Here is a 22,675-nt window from a genome sequence, read left to right as displayed (position 1 = left end):
TGTTCAGAAGTGGAACTTCTGTTTGAAATACTGTTCTCATGGAGAGAGAAACTTGAGATGGTTTATTATAGATTGAGTATCTGGAAAATTGGTGCTTGAAAAGTGCAGACTGCTTATACTGTTTAAAGCGTCATTTGTTAGTCCTCATTTCTTGGAAGAGGAAGCCCGAGACATAATTACCGGGTTTGCCCAGGGCCTCATGGCCTTGGTAGATTTTCCTATGAAAACCTGAGCCTCATGAGGCACCAGGGTCACAGATCTGACCTAAAGCACGGGCACTTTTTTCTTTCTTTATGCTTCTTAAACATTGTTGATTTGTGCAACCTCAGCCATGCCCTGGAATCCTCTATGGCTCCCTAATTTGGTACAGGAGCCAGACTGGCCTTGGCTCAGTCCCCAGCACATGCAGCTTTGTTTGCTGTGACCTTGGATCGGGTCCTTAACTTCTCTGAGCCTCAGTTTCCTCATCCTAGAATACTCATCATAATAGTGCCTACCCTGAAAGATTGTTCTGAGGGGTAAACAAGAAAAGCACATTAAATTCCTGGACATAACAGGGACTCCTTAAGTGTTAGCTGCTGCCTCTGCTAGGAGTCTCCTCTTACTTTGAAATTCACCATTTGCTAGCTGTGTGACATTGGGTGAGTTAGTTAACCTCTCTAGGCCTCAGTGCCTACCCTGTAGTATTTTTTGCTCTGAGGAGTAAATGAGATAATCCACCTAGAGGGCTAGGAACAAGGCCAGGCTGTAGTTAGCATGCTTGGTAAATGTAAGATGGTGCCATTATGAATTACTTTTAAAAGTTACCTCAAGGAGTACTGTATATTGTAGTCAAATATTTCCTGGAAAATATTTTAAGTAATGTTTTTCCCATCAGGGCATGGTCATTACAAAAAAATAAAGTACAAAAAAGAAAATTAAAATTTGCAGTTCTCTCCAAATGGCAGAAAGTGAAGAAGAAATAAAGAGCCTCTTGATGAAAGTGAAAGAGGAGAGTGAAAAAGTTGGCTTAAAGCTCAACATTCAGAAAACTAAGGTCATGACATCTGGTCCCATCACTTCATGGCAAATAGATGGGGAAACAGTGGAAACAGTGTCAGACTTTATTTTTGGGGGCTCCAAAATCACTGCAGATGGTGATTGCAGCCATGAAATTAAAAGACGCTTACTCCTTGGAAGGAAAGTTATGACCAACCTAGACAGCATATTAAAAAGCAAAGACATTACTTTGTCAACAAAAGTCCGTCTAATCAAGGCTATGGTTTTTCCAGTAGTCACGTATGGATGTGAGAGTATGGACTATAAAGAATGCTGAGTGCTGAAGAATTGATGCTTTTGAACTGTGGTGTTGGAGAAGACTCTTGAGAGTCCCTTGGACTGCAAAGTGATCCAACCAGTCCATCCTAAAGGAGATCGGTCCTGGGTGTTCATTGGAAGGACTGATGCTGAAGCTGAAACTCCAATACTTTGGCCCCCTGATGCGAAGAGCTGACTCATTGGAAAAGACCCTGATGCTGGGAAAGATTGAGGGCAGGAGGAGAAGGGGATGACAGAGGATGAGATGGCTGGATGGCATCACCAACTCGATGGACATGGGTTTGGGTGAACTCCAGGAGTTGGTGATGGACAGGGATGCCTGGCGTGCTGCGGTTCATGGGGTTGCAAAGAGTCAGACATGACTGAGCGACTGAACTGAACTGAATGGCTATTCTATTTTTTTCTGTTTATTATAAATCTACCCCCTTACCCCCTCACCATTGGGATTATATGTATTTTTGAAAATGTAACTGGAATAACAGCGCACATGCTTCCATAGTAGCTTTTCATTTCTGCCTCTGACTTCCGTGGCTGGGCTCTCAGGAACCTCAGAGCCTCCTGGAAGGCTCTGCATCGTTCTGTACCCCTCGCCTCCTGTCACCATGTACGTGGTGATGACATATGCCTGACTGGTTCATGCTGGAAAAAACCCTGGTCCAGGTGTAGGTTTTATTGGGTTCAGTTGTTAGAGCATGTTAAATCTTTAAAAAAATAGCTTTATAAAAGGGCAATAATACAACAGGTCCTTGTGGTGGTGGATACATGAGCCTACACCAGCGATAAAATCATATAAAGCTTAATATTCACATGTGCAGGTGCACACACTCACGCGTGTGCGTGCACACACACACACACACACACAAGTTCAGGTAAAATGGAGAAATCTTAGTAAGATTCCTAGATTATAGCAATGTCAGTACTCTGGTTGTGATATTATTTTACAAAATGTTACTATCGGGTAAAACTTTGATAAAGGGTATATGGAATCTCTGTGTTATTTCTTACATCTGCATATGATTATCTACACATAATTAACTACAGTGATCTCAATTCAAAAAAATAGCTTTAAAATGTAAATATAATTTTCAGTTAATTCAGTTCCAGAGCAAAAAGCTGCTCTGAGTCTTATTCTCTTACGTTAGGGTAACATAGAGCCAAGATGAGTTTAAAATGTAGCCTGGTTGTCTTTCTTTCCAGGAAAGCCAAGGACCCGGTCCTTTGAAGAGAGCTAGGGTGGGCGTTAGCTGGCCCTGGTGTCAGCACAGCATAGGTTTCAGCATAGCGGCCTTTTGCCCGTTGATGCCCCGGCTCGCCATACTCTGCTAGAGGGAGCTGGCTGGATGCCCTCTGGGTCTTGTCTGTACCGTTGCAGAGCATCACAGCCGTGCAGCATGAAAACCAACTCCTGTCTGCACCCTAGAACTCTGCACTTAAGGTTTCTTGTGACCTCGAGCTGATGAACTGCTTAGAGTAATTTGAGCTGGACTCCATCTCCATCAAGTTAAATTCTGGTTTTCACCAACCCTGTACATTTCCCTTGCTTTTCCTCCAGCCAGCGCCCGGAGGGTTTCTGCCATAAAGCTCTGGGCGGAGAGGCTGGCAGAAGAACCCTCCCCCATCCTGGCTCCGAGGGCCTGTGTTGGGAGGGTTTCAGATTTGGAACCAGATTTCAGGTCTCTTCCTTAAACTAGAAAATCATTCCATCAGATCCAGTTTCTCTGAGCTCACCCACTAGGATGATCTCTGCTTGCATTTATAAAATATTTAGAGACCTATTGCTTTCCAGCTGCAATTAGCCATTAGTGATGCTACTGAGTTTGGTTAGAAATACACTTCAATTCCCAAAGGCCTTGCCTGGGCTGTGACTGCAAGTGGGTTGTTGCGAAAGCTGAACTAAGTCTTTTACTCTTAAAAGAATTGTTTGTTAGAGTCTTAGTTATGAGGAATTACTAACAAGTTATTATTTGGCCCCTAAATGGCTGGTGTCAAAAAATTTTATGCTCTGGCTCTAAATCCATTTGCTTTCACTTCTTCCTCCTCAGAATGAAAGCCACGCTACCTCACGGTGTTTGGACTACAAATCATTTCCTTGCCATTGATTTAAAATAAAACAACCCTGAGATTTTTCTGGAGATGAAAGCCTTCTTTCAGTGCACACCCTTTTTCTCCAATGGAGAAACAAAGACATAGTCCTGAAGTGGCCTGGAGGCAGCCTCTTAAGATCTCTTAAGCAAATGGCATATGTTATGAAATACCATGTGTATGACTGTGTGTGTGTGGATTAAAAAAAAAAATCTGTCACCTCGGTTTTCATGGTTTGGAAACTAGTTGCAGAGACTTAGAATTTAGGCCATTTGGGGAAGAGGAGGCTGGGCCATTATGAAATTATCAGTTAATTTAAGACTGTTTAATAATTAATATTAAGAACTGCTTTGGAAAGGACCCACTGGGTCTGTGCAGAACGTGGGGTCTAGATCCTAGGGCTCTTTCTGGCGGTTTATATATCACTCTCTGTGCTGCTGATCCACTTCGGTTTGCTGACCGGATATGAAGCCAGACCCCTTTCCACTCCAGCGCCTTGCCCTCAGCAACACCCCCGAGTGTGCACGTGCGGATGTGCACGCACACATGCACACACACTATGCAGTGTCAAGACTTTGCAGTAATTAGTAGACCCCTGTCCCCTCACCCCACACAGCTTGGGGCTTTTCTCTGGAATCAAACCCAGTAAGGCTGAACCTGGCCAGACTTTGTCTGGCAGACTTGTAGCATCAGTAGTGACATGGTCATTTTTATTTCTTGCAGTTTTATGTGCTGAACGAGTTGGCCAGATGACTAAAACATATAATGACATAGATGCTGTAACTCGGCTTCTTGAGGAGGTAAGTGATTCGGGGAAAGGCAAAGAGTCATTTATACTTGACTGATTATAATTTATATTGCTTAAAGCAGACATTACTATTTTTCTTGGTGAAGAATGTCAGAAATTGAGCCCTCTCAAAGTATGATTCAGTGGCTTTTTATTTTTTGAGCTGGTAGCTATGTTGGCTTTAGTCACTGTAATTTTGTACAAGATATTTTGGATTTTAAAAGGAATGTATTAATAATGGAATAGGGTAACATTTAAATACTTGCTATAGAATACCCAGTTGAAGCTTTATAAGCTCTTAAAATATATACTAATGATATATATTAAATGTATATAAAAATTTCAGAAAAAAGACATCATTATCCATATCTTTGTAACGTTTTTGTTTTGTTGTGTGATGTTTTTACTTAGGTTAAGGGAATGTTACTATGCAGTGTCAGCATGGAAATAACCAAAACAAGCGTGGGAAGAAAAATTTAGGAAACTTGCTTAGGATCAGACAAGCTGCAGGCATTCTAGAGACTATGGTTTTCTCAATTTCTTCTCAGCATCCTGTTGACATTTGAAAATTAAGGTGCTCTGATGGTCTCTAGAAGCAGATGAGTATACTGTGTGTATCCCCATGCCTAGAACAGGCCAGAACATGGTAGTTCTCAGTATTTGCTGAATAAATGCCCATCTTTAAAACTTCTTCCACTCTCCCCACAAAATCAGGCCTCAAATGCAGAGGTGCTAACTTTTAGATCCTGGTTTGTGCTCTAGAATCTAGCATGATATGAGTCATGTGACTATTCATTAGCCCTTCTTGAGGAATAGAGTAGAAAGATACAAGGGACACAGAAATCCTCATTTTCAGTCAGTGGCAGGACAAAGCAGAAGTGTGGGACCTGAGGTTTTGTTCTTGGGTTGGGGAGGGTTTTTCACCCCATTTTTCATGTCTCTCTCTTTCCCTGTGCTCTTCCCTTCTGTACACCCAGTTTTCTCCTACCTGTTCTGAGGACAGGACCCTTCTGATCCACCCGCATGCCCCATTCCTGAGGGCTCACCTCCCCAGCTACCCACTTCCCTCTCATTCTCCTGAAGGCTACCCCCTGGTAGATCCACTGGAGCTGACACAGGGCAGGAGCTGAGACCCACTTGACCATCTGCATGTCAGGAAAGTCCCAAATTCCTCAGCCCCAAATAAGTGAGATTAGATTTTCTGGCTGTGTGACAGGGCCCTTGATGAGGCATTTTTGGGGGCACTGGCCTCTTGGTGGTTCTCCAGTTACATCCATCTGGGCAGCTGGCATTAGCCGCCTCGTACGCTAGCTTGGCTAACATCACCAACTTTCGAAAATGCTTTTTACAGGCCCCTTTCTGCTGTGTCCATTTTCCCCAACAGTGCCCTGTTTCTGAATCCACTCCTCACCCCATATCCAGTTAGTCTTCTGAAGGTGGTCCTGTGTCTGTGCCTTTATTATTTTTTTCCCAAGACTACTGTCACGGCTCCTGGAGCCCTGGCATGAGATTTTGAGTTTTCTCCCTTTCTTCTCTGCAACTGCCACCCTCCCAAACCCTCTGTAATCACCTGGTCCGCCCCCAAACCCGACACTCAGAACTCCTTGGCGTGGCATTCAAGGCCATCCACTTAACCCCATTCCTGAATCCTCTTCTTTCCTCTTCCCTGGTACCTTCCTCCTGCTCTCCTACCTGGGACCTTCTGCATCATTTGGCCCCTCTGTCTCTTCTTGCCTCTGAATGTCGTACTGCAGGGCTCACTGGGGACCTCTGAAGCTGCCACACACCCCCAGCCACAGGCAGTCCATGCCCCCACCAGCCCTGAGTTTGTAAGCCATCCTGTTGTTCTGTTTGCTTTGCTCTTCCAACTGGGTTGGTTAGAAGTTTCTCCAAGGCGGGAACCCTGTTGGATGATTTCCTTCTCCATTTTAATCTTGGAAATGACAGGCCTTCAATAAATGCCTGCCTCTGTGGTCATGCTGATTCATAAGGGTAAAGTTTGAGAATTAGCTGTTGTCGTGCATCATCTCATTAATTCTATGTTAGTTCTCAGAAGTAGATGCCATTGCTGCCCCATCCGACAGTGGAGGGACCTGCTCTTGAGGGAACAGAAGACGCCCGCCCACGTGGTACAGCTGTTTTCTACCCTTAGCTGCTGTGGCCCTGTTGCTTTTGGCTATAGTTGTATATTGCTCTGTTTATTTAGTTCTGGAGAGTATGGTTAGTTGATTGTCAGTGAGACATTTTTACTTTAAAAACATGAACTGGGTGACTTTTTTGTTTTAATGGGATGCTGTTTCAGTGAGTGTCCAGGGCCCAGGGTTCCCGGCTGCTGGTGAGTGTGAGCTGGCAGGGCTGGGTGAGGCTTTCACAGGGCCAGACCCATCTCTTCTTGGATATTTGAGGATTGTGTTCAGAGGAGACTGGGACTCCAGCCCAGTATTTAGATTCTGGTCATCAACAATTCACAGCTAATTTCCTAAATGAGTGTCACTGTATAAAAAGTATGTTGTCATGTTTTTTAAAAAATTGTTTGGGTTGTTGAAAAGAATATCTGTGGGGCAGTTTCTTCAGGTGACTCTTTGCTCTGCCCTCTGTGTTTTATTTTTAGCAGCTCCCCATGGCCATGGTCTGGGTGCCTTTGTGTGTTTTGTATACAACAGCACTGTATACATTGTATACGGCATTCCTCTCCTTCTCCTGATAAGAATCATGTCTGAGTTGCCGCCTTTCTTTGGAACTAGGCAGGGTTTCCTGGTTAAAGTCTGATTGCCCCAGTCACGTGACAGCTGTCCCAGGCTGTACTCTTCCTGGCTTTGGTTCTGTTTTGGTTTTGCACGGATGCCACGCACAGCCCTCAGCTGGCCCAAAGAGTTTGCATCTCATTGAAGGGGAAGAGGATTCCACGGCTTGCCCTGGCTTGCTGCTGCTTGGAATTTACCTTTGTGCAAAGCTGCCTCCTCCCCAGTTACGGAGAAGGTTATTCTGGGGGCCTCTTAGTCATGGTTTTCATCCTTAAATGGGTGAATGAGATGAGTCAACTGCTCAGTGTGGGAGGCCGGCGGTTCTCCATCTCCAGGGCCATGCCAGGCAGCTCAAATGCTCATTGGTAAAAAGGGCTGAGACGCAAGTCACAGTCTTTTAAATTTTCAGGAAAACTTTGATGTAGATAGGGGTAGGGAGAGCCAGATTGAGCCCCACCTGGCTGCCATCTCCTGCGGAATCGAAGAACCAGTTACTTTAATATCTTGTTTCCAAGGGTCACAGTGTGGTACAGTCTCATTTTTCTCACTGTAGTTTGGCCAGTGGTCATTTCCTACCTGCTTTCCTGTTTTTAGAAGTAAATATTTATCATGTGTTGGCTGGTTGTAAGAAATGAGACTCTTTTCGTTCCTGAATTCTTAAAGAGAAGCCCAGCCAGCCTTTTGCCTGAGCAAAACCAGAGACCTTCTCACAACCTTTTTGTTTAAGGTTTTCACTTCATCTCTGAATATTTTTGTTGTAACTTCCTTTTTTTTCCCCAGCAGAGCATTTTATTTATGTTACTATGAAGATTAGATTTGGGGTGTAGTCAAGGTGAGAGTCGTCCCTTTAGTAGGGCAAGGAGGCCTTGGGGGTCTGAGGTTTGGGGTGCATCAGCATAGGTTGGGAGGGCTGGGGGCCTTGTGGTTGAGCCCACCCCCACTTATTTCCTTCCCCTGCCTGCTCCCCATTCCTCTTGGGTGCTGGCTTCTGTGTGCCGTGGGAAGCCTTCAGTGTCCTTCATGTACTCAGCAGTGCCTTGCTGAGCTTGTCTTTATCTATTATGATTTTGGCGTGATTTGTTTGCACTGAAATCTGTGTATGAAATGCCTTTGTGCACAGGATCTTAGCAGCTCACAGAACAGTAGGCAGTGAGCCGAAGAGCATAAAACACCTGCTGGGGATTCAGTCTGAGGGCTTGTTCTAGTAGAGAGATTTAATAGACTGGAGTGAGAGTTATGGAGACCATGCTTTTTTGGACAGTGGGGCTACAGTTTTCACTGAGACGTAGCCAGCTGAAGGGCTTCCCAGGTGGCTCAGCAGTAAAGAATCCACCTGCCAAGCAGGAGACATGGGTTTGATCCCTGGATCAGGAAGATTATCTGGAAAAGGAAATGGGAACCCAGTATTCTTGCCTGGGAAATCTCAGGGACAGAGGAGCCTGGCATGCTGCAGTCCATGGGGTCGCAAAAGAGTCAGATGTGACTTGGCAGCTAAATAGCAGCAGTCAGTGGAAACCACCTGCACTGGTTGGTAATTTGGGGACAGCCTCTGGAGAAGTGGGACCTCACACAATCCCTGTGGGTCATTTCCTCCCAGTACCAACTATGCACAACTGTTGCATCTGAGAAATGATAAAGGGCCACTGAGATAAGGACTCTGCTTTGACGTGGAAGCCAGTGCAGATGAATGCACAGAGAGGGGCGTCTCGGTTGGTTGGGCAAACTCACTGGTCCCCTTTGTTCCCTGGGAGGGCATGAGGCAGAGGCACAGATGGGGAAGGAGTTGGAAGAATTTATGGCTCACTTGACATGACCCCCAGCTGTCTTCTGGGACAGTAGTGGCAGCAGTTACAGGTTTCAAGACCATGAAAGACTTAGGGGACAGAGACCATCGTTCACATAAGAGCTCCAGAGAGTTAAATCACGATTGCATCCAGTCCCCCCACACTATGCTTTGCTCATAATTCATTGAAACTCCCATGATGAGCGAAGGAAGGTGTGTTCGTATTCCATTGCATGAAATAATTTGGTGGGTATGAAAAAGTTGGAATTAAAAGCTGCTTTTTGAAAAGTCTTACAACTCAATGAATCGTAAAGCTGGAAGATTCTTTGAAAGAGTCGTTCAGCTAGTCTGCCCCTCCACCCGACCTCTTCTCACAGACAAGGGAACCAGGCCCCAGGGATGTTCAACCGGAACCCAGACTCTCAAATTATAGAGTAGAACAGTTCACATGAAGCAGTTAAACTTTGGACAGGTACCTACTCTAAGAAATGCGTCTTAGGTTGTAGGTAAATACATGACAAGTGACATTTAAACATGAGATAATAACTTTCCTTTGTGGAATGCACCTTGGTATGTCAGTTCTGTGCTGTTGAATGTTGTTTAAAACAAAATGTCAGTTGCCATGACTAGAATGATTCTCAACCTACTGATGATTTATAATCTGTGTTTGGAAAGAATGGATCTAGAGGATCCTTGTTAAGTGTAAACCATAAGGTCACTTGGTTATCAGAAGCTAGGACTCCTCCCCAGCTTTTTTCTGCTTAAACTGCATGTCCCTGGTCTTTAGCTTTTTTACACCAAATGAGCAGAATAATTAGCATAGACTTGTAAGAGGATTTCACTTCCCAGAGTTCTCCTCCCTGTGCCAACCTATAAGTGAGCGAGTGAATCTTCACTTGGTGGCCAGGGGTTTCATCAGCAAGGATCAGTAAGTCTGCATTTGGTGATGGCATCCACCCCACTGTCTCCACTGTCTGGGGCCAGCTTTCCTCCCATAAACCCAGCTGGACCTTTATATGCCACTAAAGATTTTCCTCTGCATTGCTGTGCCCTAAATGTCAGCCGCTGAGCTAACAGAAAGTTCTATGTCTGCAACAGTCTTTGTTTCTGAAGTAGGGTGATTTTATGCATTATTTCTCCATTCTTAGAACTGTTTCTTTAAAAAATAAAGTCTAAGTAACCATAAGTTAAAAAAAAATAACTGTATTCTATTTTAGAGTCACTTTAAATATTTTTGTTGCATACGCAGTGAATCTAAGGAACTCAGTAAATTCCATCTTAATTGAAGTATGCCAAAGAGGCTGCCTTGGCTATTTTAGCACACTTGGAATTTCTGGATTCACTCATTCATCCTGTAAATAGTTTCCAAGTGTTTCCCTCTCTGGGCACTCATGAGACTGTAGCCCAGCCCACAGGTAGGAAGACAGGTTATCAAATGATTACACAAAGACCAAAAGCAGTTGCATAGAAAGGTTTTGGGAAGCACGTTTTTTTCCTGCAGGGAGAGACTTGTTTTCATTAGATTGGAAGGTTCCTTTTCATTGTTTGGGGTCCGTGTCACTGAGTGAGCTGCTCTTTGAACATGTATCAGAGGCCAGTGCCTGGATGGTGAATCAGTAATCCATTATTATTGCTAAACGCCCTTCTTTTCTTTCATTGACACGGAGTCCTATGGGCTCCTGCTGGATGCATGGGTTTTCTCAATCTCTCTCCTCGCTTCTGTCTCTCACAGAAAGAGCGGGATCTAGAGTTGGCTGCTCGGATTGGCCAGTCGTTGTTGAAGAAGAACAAGACACTAACCGAGAGGAACGAGCTGCTGGAGGAGCAGGTGGAGCATATCAGGGAGGAGGTGAGGCGCTGGCGGCCTCTGCAGGACAGCCGTCTGCAAGGGCTTGGGTGCCGTGGGTACAGCCGAAGAAAGTGCTGATGGAACAGGGTCCTGTTGGGGAAAGTCCAGCCCGGACACAGAGGGCTGCCTTTCTGCCGCCTCTTCTGATCATTTGTGCCTTCTGACAATGAGGACGGGACGGCCCAAGTTGGACCCGCCCTCGTGTGGTTGGTAGGCCCACAGTATGGACCAGTTGCAGTCCCCATCCTCCAAGAGTCCAGATCACCCTGTGGGCTGAGAAGGGTACTCAGAGCTTTGGCGAAAGCGCACACAGGCTATTCCAGCAAGGCGTGGGGCTCCCTGAGCCGGGGTGGGTGTGGGTGGGAGGAGAAGGAACCGCAGCCGGAGGCCAATCATGCCGCAGAGCGAGGCAGTGATGGCCCCTTCGTCAGTACAGCAGTATAATTTTGTGTTTGTAAGACAAAACGAAAAGTGGCCCATTGTTTTCATGGTAGAAACTCTACCATTTCAATGATACAGATCCCGGTGGGTGTCATCAGCCCCCATCATTGTGAACAATTTATGTGGAACTTGGGGGCTGAGGTCACAGCAGAGCAGCCCTGGTTTTCCAGCAGGATTGTGGTGTCGATGGAGGAGGAAGGCTGCAGGGTCAGGTGGGGTTGCTGCAGCAAGAGTTAGAAACTTAGAACCAGGTCCCATTTGGTAGCGTCTTTGCCATCATCTTGACTGTTCTTTGAACAGGGCGTTTGAACTGTGAGGACTCTGATTTGCTTTCCTTCTTCTCATTTCTTCTACCTTATTTTCTATCAGAAACTTTCCTAGTGGGAAGGGATGCTCTCATGCATGTCCCTAAGATGTACTGAGACCTATTCCTTATTAAAGCTATTCCCAGCTATTGTCTTGGTTTAATCATCATTTCGTATGATGAAATAGAGTAGCCACTAGGTAAGAAAAAGGTTTTTAAGGGTTTACTGACATTTTTACTGATTTTTCTTCTTCTTCCAGTTTTATTGAGATACAGTTGACATACAGCATTGTATAAAGACAGGTTTTAATCCTGGGTTCTCTTTAAAAGATGATGAGGTAGGTTATCTGCAGGGTAGGAATAGAGGCGCAGACTTAGAAAATGAACTTGCGGACACAGTGAGGGCAGGAGAGGGTGGGATGAGCTGAGAGAGTAGCACTGAGACGTATATACTACCGTGTGTAAACCAGATAGCTAGTGAGAAGCTGCTGGTGGCACAGGGAGCTCAGTTCGGTGCTCTGTGGTGACCTAAAGGGGTGGGGTGGGGAGTGGGGTGGAAGGAAGGCTCAGGAGGGAGGGGATATATGTATACACATAGCTGATTCGTGTTGTTGTACGGCAGAAACCAACACCACGTTGTAAAGCAATTATCCCCCAATGAAAAATTTCTTAAAAATAGAAAAAATGAAAAGAAAAGATGATGAGGTAGGATACTGATAAGGTATAAGAAATAAAGTTAACCCTTGCTTTCCCTGCCTCCAGCACCTTGATCTGAATCCCCTGTCTTCCACGTGTGAGAGAAGGTTAGCCTGCCCCCCTCCTTGGCCCCTTCTGAGCAGAGAGACATGCCATCAGGAACTAGGAAATGGTTCCCCATTGCCCTCACGTGCTGTTTCTCCACTTTGCTGCCCTTGCTTGGGGCTTCCTCACCTTCCACAGAGCACATCCTGCCCTATGAGGGTGGAAGTGCCTTTCTCTCCTTTGGGGAACCCTGGACTTTGAAAACTGATTTCCTTTAGCACATCATTAAATGATGTCTAGGTGTTGAAGCTGAAGCCTTTAAGCACCTAAAACTGGCTTTACTGCAGAAGATAAAATATATTTACTGTGTTATGTAGGAAAAGTTGGAATAAGCTATAGAACCCAAATCAAATTTGAAACAAGAAAGAATGAAAACAGTTACAATTCTCCTGCTGGTTGCCTGTTCATCAGTGCTGAATAGTGAAAGGGCAGGTGAACAATTTTATGACTCAGGTTTACTTTAAACCTGAGGTATAAATAAGTGTGATTTGTAGAACCGTGCCTACAGTACTTGGTATGGCCAGTTCCTGATGGTTGCCTCTTTTATTCCTGTATCTGGAATTCCTATCTTGTAAGCATTGAGTGCAAAGCAAGATCTGGCTATGCTTGGCCAGAATTCCCATGAGGGTGTAGCGGTCACAACATGGGGCTGTGAGATTTTCCTGGTGGAAGAACAAGGGCCGACCAGCTTGCTGCCCACCTAGCTAGCTGCCCACCCAGAGCTGGCCTCGCCAGGTTCCTGATCTGAGGTGGGATTTGGTTTGGGCAGAAGTAAATGACTTCCTTCATTTGATAACACGGTCCACCTCTCTGGGTATCTTCCCAGTTGTCATCTGTTTACTTGCAAAGCCCATATGCTGTCTCATCTCCCCACCCCCACCCCATCCATCATTCTAGCACCTTCTTGTCCCCTCTCACCTCTTCTCCATACCAGAGTAAAAACTACAAATTTAAGTGAGGGGTTTTTTGCCACAAAGTAATTGATCATATGTTTCTTAGATAGGATCAAACTCAACCCTTTGTTTTCCTTGAATAGCACAAAATCAATGATGTGCCTTCACTTTGAATGAGGAATTTTAAAATACTGTCACTGGGCAGGAGGTGTTTAAGCATGAGTGGGGATGATGTCTTGTTTGGAGAGTGTGTGATGGGTCTCAACTGGGTATGTGCAGGTGTCACAGCTCCGGCATGAACTGTCCATGAAGGATGAGTTGCTTCAGTTCTACACCAGCGCCGCGGAGGAGAGTGAGCCGGAATCTGTGTGCTCCACCCCGTAAGTCACAGAGGGCCTGTCTCCAGAGGCCAAAGCATCGCCGGCTGTGGTCCATGACCTTGGAGTTGCCCAGACAGGGTCACCTTCACTGGCAGCACAAGCCAGCTGCCCTTGGCCTTCTCCAGGCCAAGCATCTGAGTGCCTCAGACAGATTGATTTTGCTTTTCTGATGGGATTTTAGATTTCCTCTTCCTGGGTCTTTCACAGCTTAGTTGTCAGTGTGGATTGATCAGGCCTGGCTGTGAATGAGTAACAGTCTGGGCTCTGCTGTTGGAGGGAATACGGGGGCCAGCAGTGCTGTGGGGGCTTTTTGGGGTCCTCTTCTCCGTCAGCAGAGTCTCCTATAAGGAACATGAACTCTAGAGCCCAATGACCCGAGTTCAGATCTTGGCTCTGGGGCTCACTGCTGTGTGCCCATGGCCAAGTTACTTAACCTTTCTGTGCTTTACCCCCTCATTGGTAAAATGGGGGTAATAATAGTAACTTAGTACTTAGGGCTGTGAGCACTGATTGAGTTCATACATATAGAGTACTTAAAATAGTTCCTGACAGATAGAAGGCATCCCAGAGTTATGCAGGCTTGAAATAGAGTTGGTTCCCCAGAAATCTGAGGCAAGGTGGCAGCCAAGGGTTGGGATGCGGGACTGAAGTGATGCGAGCTGTGCTGTTTCCCTGGGGGCGAGGGAGAGGCCTGATGGATCATTGTCACACCCACACCCGCGCGAGCCTTCCTTGAAAGCCGCCTCTGTGTGCTGCCGTGTGGTTTGCCAGGTGGCGGGAGGCAGTGTCTCCCTCCCTACGAAGTGGACTTTCTCCCCCAGGTTGAAGAGGAACGAGTCGTCCTCCTCCGTCCAGAATTACTTCCACCTGGATTCTCTGCAAAAGAAGCTGAAGGACCTTGAAGAAGAGAACGTTGTACTTCGATCCGAGGTGCAGTGCAGTCCCTGCCCTGTCCCCCCTCTGCAAGGGTGGTGGCCCTGCATGCTTATCTGGCAAGTAGAGCCGTGATTACAGCCCTGCTGTTCTCAAGGGTGACGGTCTGTGGAAGGGCCACCTGGCCCGGGGTCACGGCCACACCAAGTGCCCAGCGGGCGTGCCTCATTGATGAGCCAGGCAGCACACACCATCCTGCTTGCGGCAGACGGACAGGTGAATTGTGCAGTGTGAGGATGGGTAAGAGTGGCAGACCCTCCTCCTTCACGGTTAGGGCAAAAGCTTCTGGAAGGTGGGGCCTTGCTCTGGTGGTCTCCAGCTCAGATGTAGAAGCAGCTCGGAGGCCTGGTGTGAGAGCCTTGTTCTCATGCTACTGCAGGTCAGGTGTGCTCAAAGAAAATAGTACTTGGGAACTTGGAGACATATTTCTTAGACAACTAACTTTAAAAGGTTGAGCCGAAGCAACTTGGGAACTCATGCTTTTGAGTATTTCTGATTGGCTAGTCACTGTGGTGGGTACTTTGCCTGCTTTCTTTTAAAAAAATAATGTCTTCATAACAAGGCTGGAAAAACATTGGGAAAACCAGGACCCAGGCTGCTAGGTATTTTGATTGCCCAAGATGTTGCAAATTAGTAAACAACAAAGCCAGGGTTTATAAGTCTCTGACTCTAAACCCACATAATTTCCCTTTACCCACTGCCCCTATCCAGAAACACAGATACGTGGAGATTTAGTGTTTTTTGTTTAATTATCAGTGAGCTTTTGCTCTCCAGCTAGAGGTTTGGTTCAGCCCTGTTATCAGGCCCTTGGTTTGTCAAGTTTGAGCTGCAAGCTCACCTAAGCTGGCCCAGGGCTCCCCAAAGTCCCTCAATATGGCAGACCACCTGTCACCTTGAACTTGCCTCACTTATTGCAAAGAGCCTCATGTCTGGGCTTAACAAGATGCTCTTATGCCTGAGAAAAGGGTCATGTCTCTTAGCCCTCATCTCTTTCAGCCCCTCATTTACTGATAAGAGACATAAACCCAGAGTGATCAAGAGAGTTACCCAAGCTTTCTCTGCCAGCCAGCAGCTGAACCAAGACTCCAGTCCAATTTTCCCCATTCTGAGTTCCAGCATCCACCCTAAGTAAATGCTCTGGCCCCAGGCACAGTCCGTGGGCCCTCTGTTGGAGTTGTCACATAAAGCAAGCAGAGGGAATCTGATCCCAGCCATAGATTCTGACTCTTCCACCTAGCTTTTAGGACGGTGATGTCTCTGGGGCCAGGACCTGAGAGCTCAGAGATACCTCTCTACCTGGGGCATTTTCTTGGAGCCTTCAGATCTCCATCTTCCCACCTTTACACCCAGGAGCAAAGCCATCCAGAGTCCAAGCATAGCTCCTAGGTCTCTGAACATTAGTGCTTTCATATTGTATCTTGTTTTGGCTCCCCTGAAAACAGCAGGACAGATTCCCACTTGTGAACCTCAGAGGACCATACCTAGCACATAGCAGGTGTGATAATTGTTAACGCTTCTTATTGTGGGGCTTATCCTTAGAATGCCCACTGTAGGTAGGGATGTGTCATAGGCTGTTTTGGGTCACAAAGGGATCCGTGACTGTGAGCCCGGACAGACACACATGAACAGACAAGTGGACTTAATAGAGGGGCTCACAGTTTCAGTAACTGCTTTGCGTGGTGCCCTCTAGTGGTTGGGATTGACTTTCTGTATCTGAGGGCGCAATGGTGACAGCTGGGGAGATGCTGAAGGGCAGCATTCCAGACCCAGGTTAGCCCTTGCTGCCTCACCTGGCCTGTCCAGGTGTGACTGTGGGGCCTCTGACCTGAGCCCTGTCCACAGGCCTGCCAGCTAAAGACGGAGACCATCACCTACGAAGAAAAAGAGCAGCAGCTGGTCAACGACTGTGTGAAGGAGCTGAGTATGGCCCGCCCCCTGCCTCTCCTGTCCCCCACCTTTTACTTTTCCCATCGGCTGTCGTTAAGACTGGATGGATTTGCATCACTTGACAGAATGTGGTCTTCCTGCCAGCCTGGGTTCATTAACATTTTTTTCCTGAACACTAGAGGCCTCCCCTGATCTTGTGTGACACTCCTCACCCTCATTTACAACAAACTGGGTGGGAGGTTGTCAGCCATACATTCTCAGTCTCTCACCAAAATGGCTATTTAATTTTCATTGTGGCTTTCTGCAGGAATCTTGGTTATTTAATGGCTAAATTAGGTCCAGCTTTAGAGTCCTGAACTGGAGATGTGGAAAAATAACTTTCTAGTCATTTGATGTGTGAACCTTGAGGCAGAGTTCTCAGCTTTGCAAATATTATGTGCCTTCCCCCACCCTCTCCATGATAAGTTTACACATTAAGATCAGACAAAAAGGCAAACAGAATATTTTGAGCGTCAGCAAAATATCAGTGAAACACACCCTATGTTTAAATCTAGTAAAATGAGTTATGGCTCTGAATATGGGCTGAAAACACCCAGGGGAATTGTGTTATGCACACAATAGTTCCTTTCTAGAACAAAGTGCAGCAGGAGCCCCTGTCACTGGTGATGTGTTTGTATAGAACACGTGGAATTGGTCAGAGTCGCCTTCTGTTTGGTGTGGTGCCTCCGGGCTGACCGCCAAAGCCTGCCTGATTTTCTCTGGGGAGGTAACTCTAGGTAGTGAGGTGAGGCTCCCATTCTGACCCTAGGAGCCACAGCTAGGGGTTGGTTCCTCCTCAGGACAGACCAAGCCCATGGAGGAAGATGGGGACTCTCCCTCCAAGCTCATCATCATGTACCCTCTCCACTTCTCCCCCTGTCTTGTAATAATGACTTTTTTTTTTCCTTGTACAAACCACAAAGAAACCATTGTCTCTGTTTCTTGTGATTGTTGTTTCTTGGTCAAAGGGGACGCCAACGTACAGATTGCCAGCATCTCTGAGGAACTGGCCAAGAAGACAGAGGATGCTGCTCGCCAGCAGGAAGAGATCACACACCTCCTCTCCCAAATAGTTGATTTGCAGAAGAAGGCGAAAGCTGTAAGGCTTCTGTTTCTCTGACAGTTCTGAGATCAAGAAGGGGGCCATTTACCCCAAAGACAGTGCCCTTTGGATTCATATTTTAGGAAATTGTGCTGTCCATTGAGAACTTTTGTTAAAGCTTAGCAGATTCAATAGCATAAAACTGGTTACCCTGAATTGGCAAGGGGATTATATTTATCACTATCTGTTTTCCTAAGAAGAATCTGCAAATGAATAGAATTCATTAAGACATGTAAAGGTGCTATAAATAGAGAGTTTGGGAATTTAAGGTATAAATCATCTAGGTTAGCATTTCTCCTTACACAGGGCACCTGTATGTTCTGCACAGAACAATGTCCCCATTTGATTTAAGATGAAGCAGCAAAAAACCAATTGTTTCCCACGTCAGGCCTTTGCTAGAACCTCAAGGTGAAAGACTTCCAAAAAGCAGCTGTGATTATGGAAGTTCTTGCTTAGTCGCTAAGTCATCTCTGACTCTTTGCAACCCCAGGGATTGTAGCCCACCAAGGCTCCTCTATTCAGGGGATTTCCCAGGCAAGAATACTGGAGTGGGTTGCCATTTCCTTCTCCAGGGGATCTTCCCGAGATCGAACCCGCATCTCCTGCATTGGCAGGCTGATTCTTTACAGAATTCTTCCCAGAGCCACCAGGGAAGCCCAACTATGGATGTGGAGGTGGGCAATAGGGAATGAATACAGACACAGGAAAGACGTTGCCTTCAAAACTGAAAGACAAAATTTTACTCCAGTATAAGATAAAAATCTCCTTGTGGATATATGATAGGATCATATGGATCAGTTAATAAGAGGGAAAATGTTAGACTTTGCTAAGTGTCTTAAAAGAGAAGCTGACTTCCCTTTGCCACACTCTAGTGTGCAGTGGAAAATGAAGAACTCGTCCAGCACCTGGGGGCTGCCAAGGATGCTCAGCGGCAGCTCACGGCCGAGGTGAGTGGCTCTCCCTCATTTCATAAGGCCCCCATCCCAGTTGGGGCGCATCAGCCTCCCTCTGACAGGCTGTGGGTCCCATCCTTCTTAGCGACTGTTTTGATTATGAATTGAATGTCATTCTTACTCCTAAGGCAGCTCCCAGTTCCACTGACGCTGGTCACGAGCACCTGGGAGGCTGGGCTGTTCACCAGCCTGGAGCCTGGCGTGCACGGGCTCCTGACAAACATTCCAATAAGGGAGAGGACACCGAACATGGTGTGCAGAAGGAACCCCATTCAAAGATGTGGCAGGAAATGAGGGAGTGATGGTTTGCCCTCTTGTTTGTTTTGTCTCAGGAGATTTCTGAGTCTGCAAGCCTTCCCCAAGTTCTAGAGAAACCATGCCTTGAGGACTGTTTGGCCTCAGGCCACAGGACAGCTGGTCCTGCTGGGGGGCCAGGACATCTGTTAGTGATCCTGGGTCTTCCGGGCTCGTGGGAGGTACCTGGTCTCACCATTCCAGCCCTCTCTGCTCTTTCCTGGTCTCCTGCAGCTGCGCGAGCTGGAGGACAAGTACGCGGAGTGCATGGAGATGCTCCACGAGGCCCAGGAGGAGCTCAAGAACCTCCGGAACAAGACCATGCCCAACACCACGTCCCGGCGCTACCACTCGCTGGGCCTGTTTCCCATGGTGAGTGCCCGCCTGCCGCCTGGCCACCCGCCTCCCACCCTCAGGCTAGCAGGCGCTCCTGGGAGGAGGGCAGGTCTGGAGCTGAGTCTACGGGTGGCTGGCTTCTCCCTTTTACAGCTTGGATCTGGATCCAAATTGAGGGCTTGTGAGCCCAGCCAGTAGCTTCTTAACCACATGAGACAAGTTGGTTCTTTATTTTCCATCCCTCTGAGTCTATCTTTTTTACCCCTGCCCTTAGAAGATAAATTTAGTAGGAAATGGATTTTGTAGGCACCTCAGATATTTGGAAGATGCTATTTCTACGTTATTTTTTTCTGTAGAGTATGTGCTATTTGGGCCCCCAAGTGCATTCCAGAATTCTTAAGTTGCCTTCTGGTTCTACTAGTTCTTTGTATGCTTATTAACAACTCTCCCAACTAGTTCTGGTATCTGTAATATGAAAAAATATTTCCCTTTGTGCTCTGTGCAGTATTTTTATATTTTTTATATTATTTCCCCACAATCTTATTTTTTTTAGCTCTGGCCTGATCTGCTTCATGTTTATTCCTTAGGGGAATGTGGTTGAGAAGAGGGCTTTCCAGGAGGCTGACCTCTCCCTGGGTAGGGGTGGTTGGGTGGCACAGGGTAGAGCCCCTCTGCTGGTCATTTCCCAGTGATATTTGGTTGGGGAACTTTCTCATTTTATCTTCTTCTGTCAAACTAGGACCCCTTGAAGGTGGGGGCCCGTGTCTTATTTTCTGTTTCCTCTTTCCCTCTCTTTAATACTCTGCACCTGGCACAGTGCTTGGCATGTGGTAGAGTCACAGGTCCTCACTAGACATTAGATCTGGGTGGCTGAATCACAGACTGAAAAACCAACCACCAAGAAGTTTCCAGGCTCTGTTTCAATGGTTTGATGAAATACCAGTTCTCTCTGAGAAGAGAATAACTTTTGAGGAAAAGCCCCCTAAAATGAGACAGGCATGGAGGGCTGTATAAATATTTGTGAAACTTGGTCCCTTTTGAATTGGCCTTTACTCGGGGCTCTTATTCCTCCCTACCTCCACCCCATTGCTGATGTTGTTACCCCGACCCCTTGCTGTCTGGCCCAGTTTTCCTAAATCATAGTCTCCTTTTTTCTCCTCTGATTTCACATATAAAGTCAGGCTGGAACTCTCTCTCAGCCTGACTGAAATCTAAGGAAAACCAAAAAGAAAGACACAACATCAGCAGTCACCTTTCCCAGGAGCACATGGGTGATTCAGTGATCCCAGTGAAGGCAGCCAAGGACATTCTGTCCCCCGAATCCGCTGATCTCGCACTCACTACGCTCGGCTCACAGACGCCCCATGTGGCTTTGTATATCCCCTGCCTCGCTTCTCCTTCTTCCCGGCTTCTCGTCTCCTGGGGCCATCTTGTTTCCTGTATTCCTGGGATTCACCCTCCTGCGTTCCCCGCTCTCAAGGACAGATGTATTTTAAAACTAAACCATGCCACAAGCAAAGCTGAGTTGAAGGTCTACATGGATTTCTTTCTGAGAGACTGAGTTTCAGCTTGTATTATTTGCTGAGGTGGAGCTTTTGTTTGCCTTTTTCTGCTGTTGGCAGAGCTCAGTTTTTGAAGACGGCTATTTATAAAGTGCATTATGCATGAAAAGTATTTAAGGCAATCTAAAGCTTGCATCATGCCCATGCTTCTGGAGCAGAACACTCGGATCTGCTTCCCTTGCTCCCAGCCCCTTCTAACTGCTGAATAAAACAGTGAGTAGCAGTTTTTCTCAAGTATGTCCCCAATTCTCTCACCTTATGGCAATAGTTCTTAATCTGGGATCTACAGACAGGATTCAGGGGGCCTGTGAACTTCAGAGGAAGATTTTATTTTTTCTGTTCATTAATCCCTAATTGCACTTGGTGTTTCCTTCCCTTATGAAGGTAGGTAACAAACCACAGCAGCTGCGGTAACAAGCACAGCAGCACAGTCATCTCTGGGACTTTGTCATCCATCAAATTCACAGGTCTTATCATAATAGCACTTGTCAGTTGCCACAGATGTCCCAAAATACCACCTGTGCTAATCTCCTGCTCAGAGCGACAGTTGTTACCAGTTACTCTATCACACTTACTGTTATTAACATTTTAGTGATTAACTCAATATATCTGGCTTCCTCTTTAATCCTGATTATGTCATTCATTTATAAACATCATTCTGATGCTTCATCGCCTAATCCATAGCGTCCAGCACTCCCCTCCTCGCCTCCACCCTTGGACCTTACTTCCCACTAGCTTGTCTTTTTTTTTCTCCTTCATCTCCTGACTCTTTACTCTGAAGTCCCCTTTTGGAGGGCTGGACGGAGCTCCCCATGTGCTTACCTGCTCTCGTCTCCCTTCCCCTGGAGCACCTGGCTGCTGTCTCTTCCCTGGCCACCCTTGCAGGGGCCACACACTCGTATTCTTTTCCAGAGACAGAGCACTTGAATTGCTCACTCGCTGTGTGTCTCCCGGCTTTTCCCAGGACTCCCTGGCGGCGGAGATCGAGGGAACCATGCGCAAGGAGTTGCAGCTGGAAGAGTCGGAGTCGCCAGACATTGCGTAAGGCCTTGGTTCTCAGCTCCCAGGGGCTGTGGGATGGGCACCAAAGTGCACTGTGGTCCTTCCACAGATGATCCATATTAAGGGAAGTTAGAGAATGAAGCCAACAACAACATCCTCCTTCCAACTGGCTCCTCTGGTTGGGTTTTAAATACATATTATGAACTTGTGGAAAGTTGGGGAAGGACAGATGTGTTTCCCATCTCTTGTCACACAGGCTCTGTCTTGACACCCCCACTCACTTTTATCTTTCTTTTTGATGGAAAACATTACTTTAAAATATTTTTAACATCTGTTAAGGAAAGAAAAATAAGATGCAGTATGAGATACAGAGAAGGGCTCCCCAGGTGGCTCAGTGGTAAAGAATTCACCTGCCAATGCAGGAGACACAGGAAACTCGGATTCGATCCCTGGGTCAGGAAGATCCCTTGGAGAAGGGAATGACGACCCACTCCAGTGTTCTTGCCTGGAAAATCCCATAGACAGAGGAGTCTGGTGGGTTACAGTCCGTGGGGTCACAAAGAGTCGGGCACGACTGAGCACACATGCATGTATGTGTGAGGTACAGAGGGCTCTTTGGGAAGGTGTGAGCAAGGCTTCCATTTCCTTTCTGCATACCTTTAGGGGTGTCAGCCTTTATCATCTCTCTTGCTAACTTGAGACCTTGCACTTGACCTGCTTAGAGGTGTAAGAAACCTGGAGTTTGATTTAATCAAGTTTTCTCTGTATCCAAATGCCATAGACAGAACTTGGAACCCCGGGAGCAACCAGTGTCCCTAAACCTCAGTGCATGTTTGAAGCCCTTTGCAACCCAAAAAGAAGCAGCCATTACAGAAACACACCTACCGTTTTCTCCTTAAAAGGGAACAAGTGAACATCAGTGCAGTTCTGCTCTTAGAGATGGCAGTTTCCGGTGGGGGGGTGGGGCGGAAAAGAGACTCGTCTAGTGTTTATCATCTCATTATAGACGTTTAAGACTAACTTGAAGTCTTACTCTTTTAAAAAATATGAATGGTTGACAAAGACTCATTCTATAAAAATGTTCTGAGCCCTGCTATATGCTGAGCAGTAAACACTGCCCTCCTGAAGTTTGCATTCTAGAGACTATCAAGAAGAAAAGTAGGTGGGAGACAAAAGTTAGTGTTAA

At 46.4% G+C, this 22,675-nt stretch overlaps 1 protein-coding gene across 11 annotated transcripts in view; it reads left to right on the top strand.

Annotated features, from left to right (window-relative positions):
- The window catches only part of TRAK1 (trafficking kinesin protein 1), a 100,982-nt gene that overhangs the window by 56,803 nt on the left and 21,504 nt on the right, over positions 1–22,675 (top strand). For all 11 annotated transcript variants that reach the window (XM_027523151.1, XM_027523144.1, XM_027523145.1 and 8 more), the window contains 9 exons: positions 4,123–4,199; positions 10,446–10,562; positions 13,281–13,381; positions 14,203–14,311; positions 16,157–16,235; positions 17,209–17,339; positions 18,215–18,289; positions 18,824–18,961; positions 21,452–21,528. In XM_027523151.1, coding sequence (XP_027378952.1) covers positions 4,149–4,199; positions 10,446–10,562; positions 13,281–13,381; positions 14,203–14,311; positions 16,157–16,235; positions 17,209–17,339; positions 18,215–18,289; positions 18,824–18,961; positions 21,452–21,528 — 878 coding nt within the window. In that variant the 5' untranslated portion in view covers positions 4,123–4,148. The remainder of the gene's footprint in view (positions 1–4,122; positions 4,200–10,445; positions 10,563–13,280; positions 13,382–14,202; positions 14,312–16,156; positions 16,236–17,208; positions 17,340–18,214; positions 18,290–18,823; positions 18,962–21,451; positions 21,529–22,675) is intronic.

The sequence above is a fragment of the Bos indicus x Bos taurus genome, chromosome 22 (genome assembly GCF_003369695.1).
Source record: "Bos indicus x Bos taurus breed Angus x Brahman F1 hybrid chromosome 22, Bos_hybrid_MaternalHap_v2.0, whole genome shotgun sequence".
In the NCBI taxonomy this organism is placed as follows: domain Eukaryota; kingdom Metazoa; phylum Chordata; class Mammalia; order Artiodactyla; family Bovidae; genus Bos; species Bos indicus x Bos taurus.
This window is presented reverse-complemented; position numbering and strand designations above follow the sequence as displayed.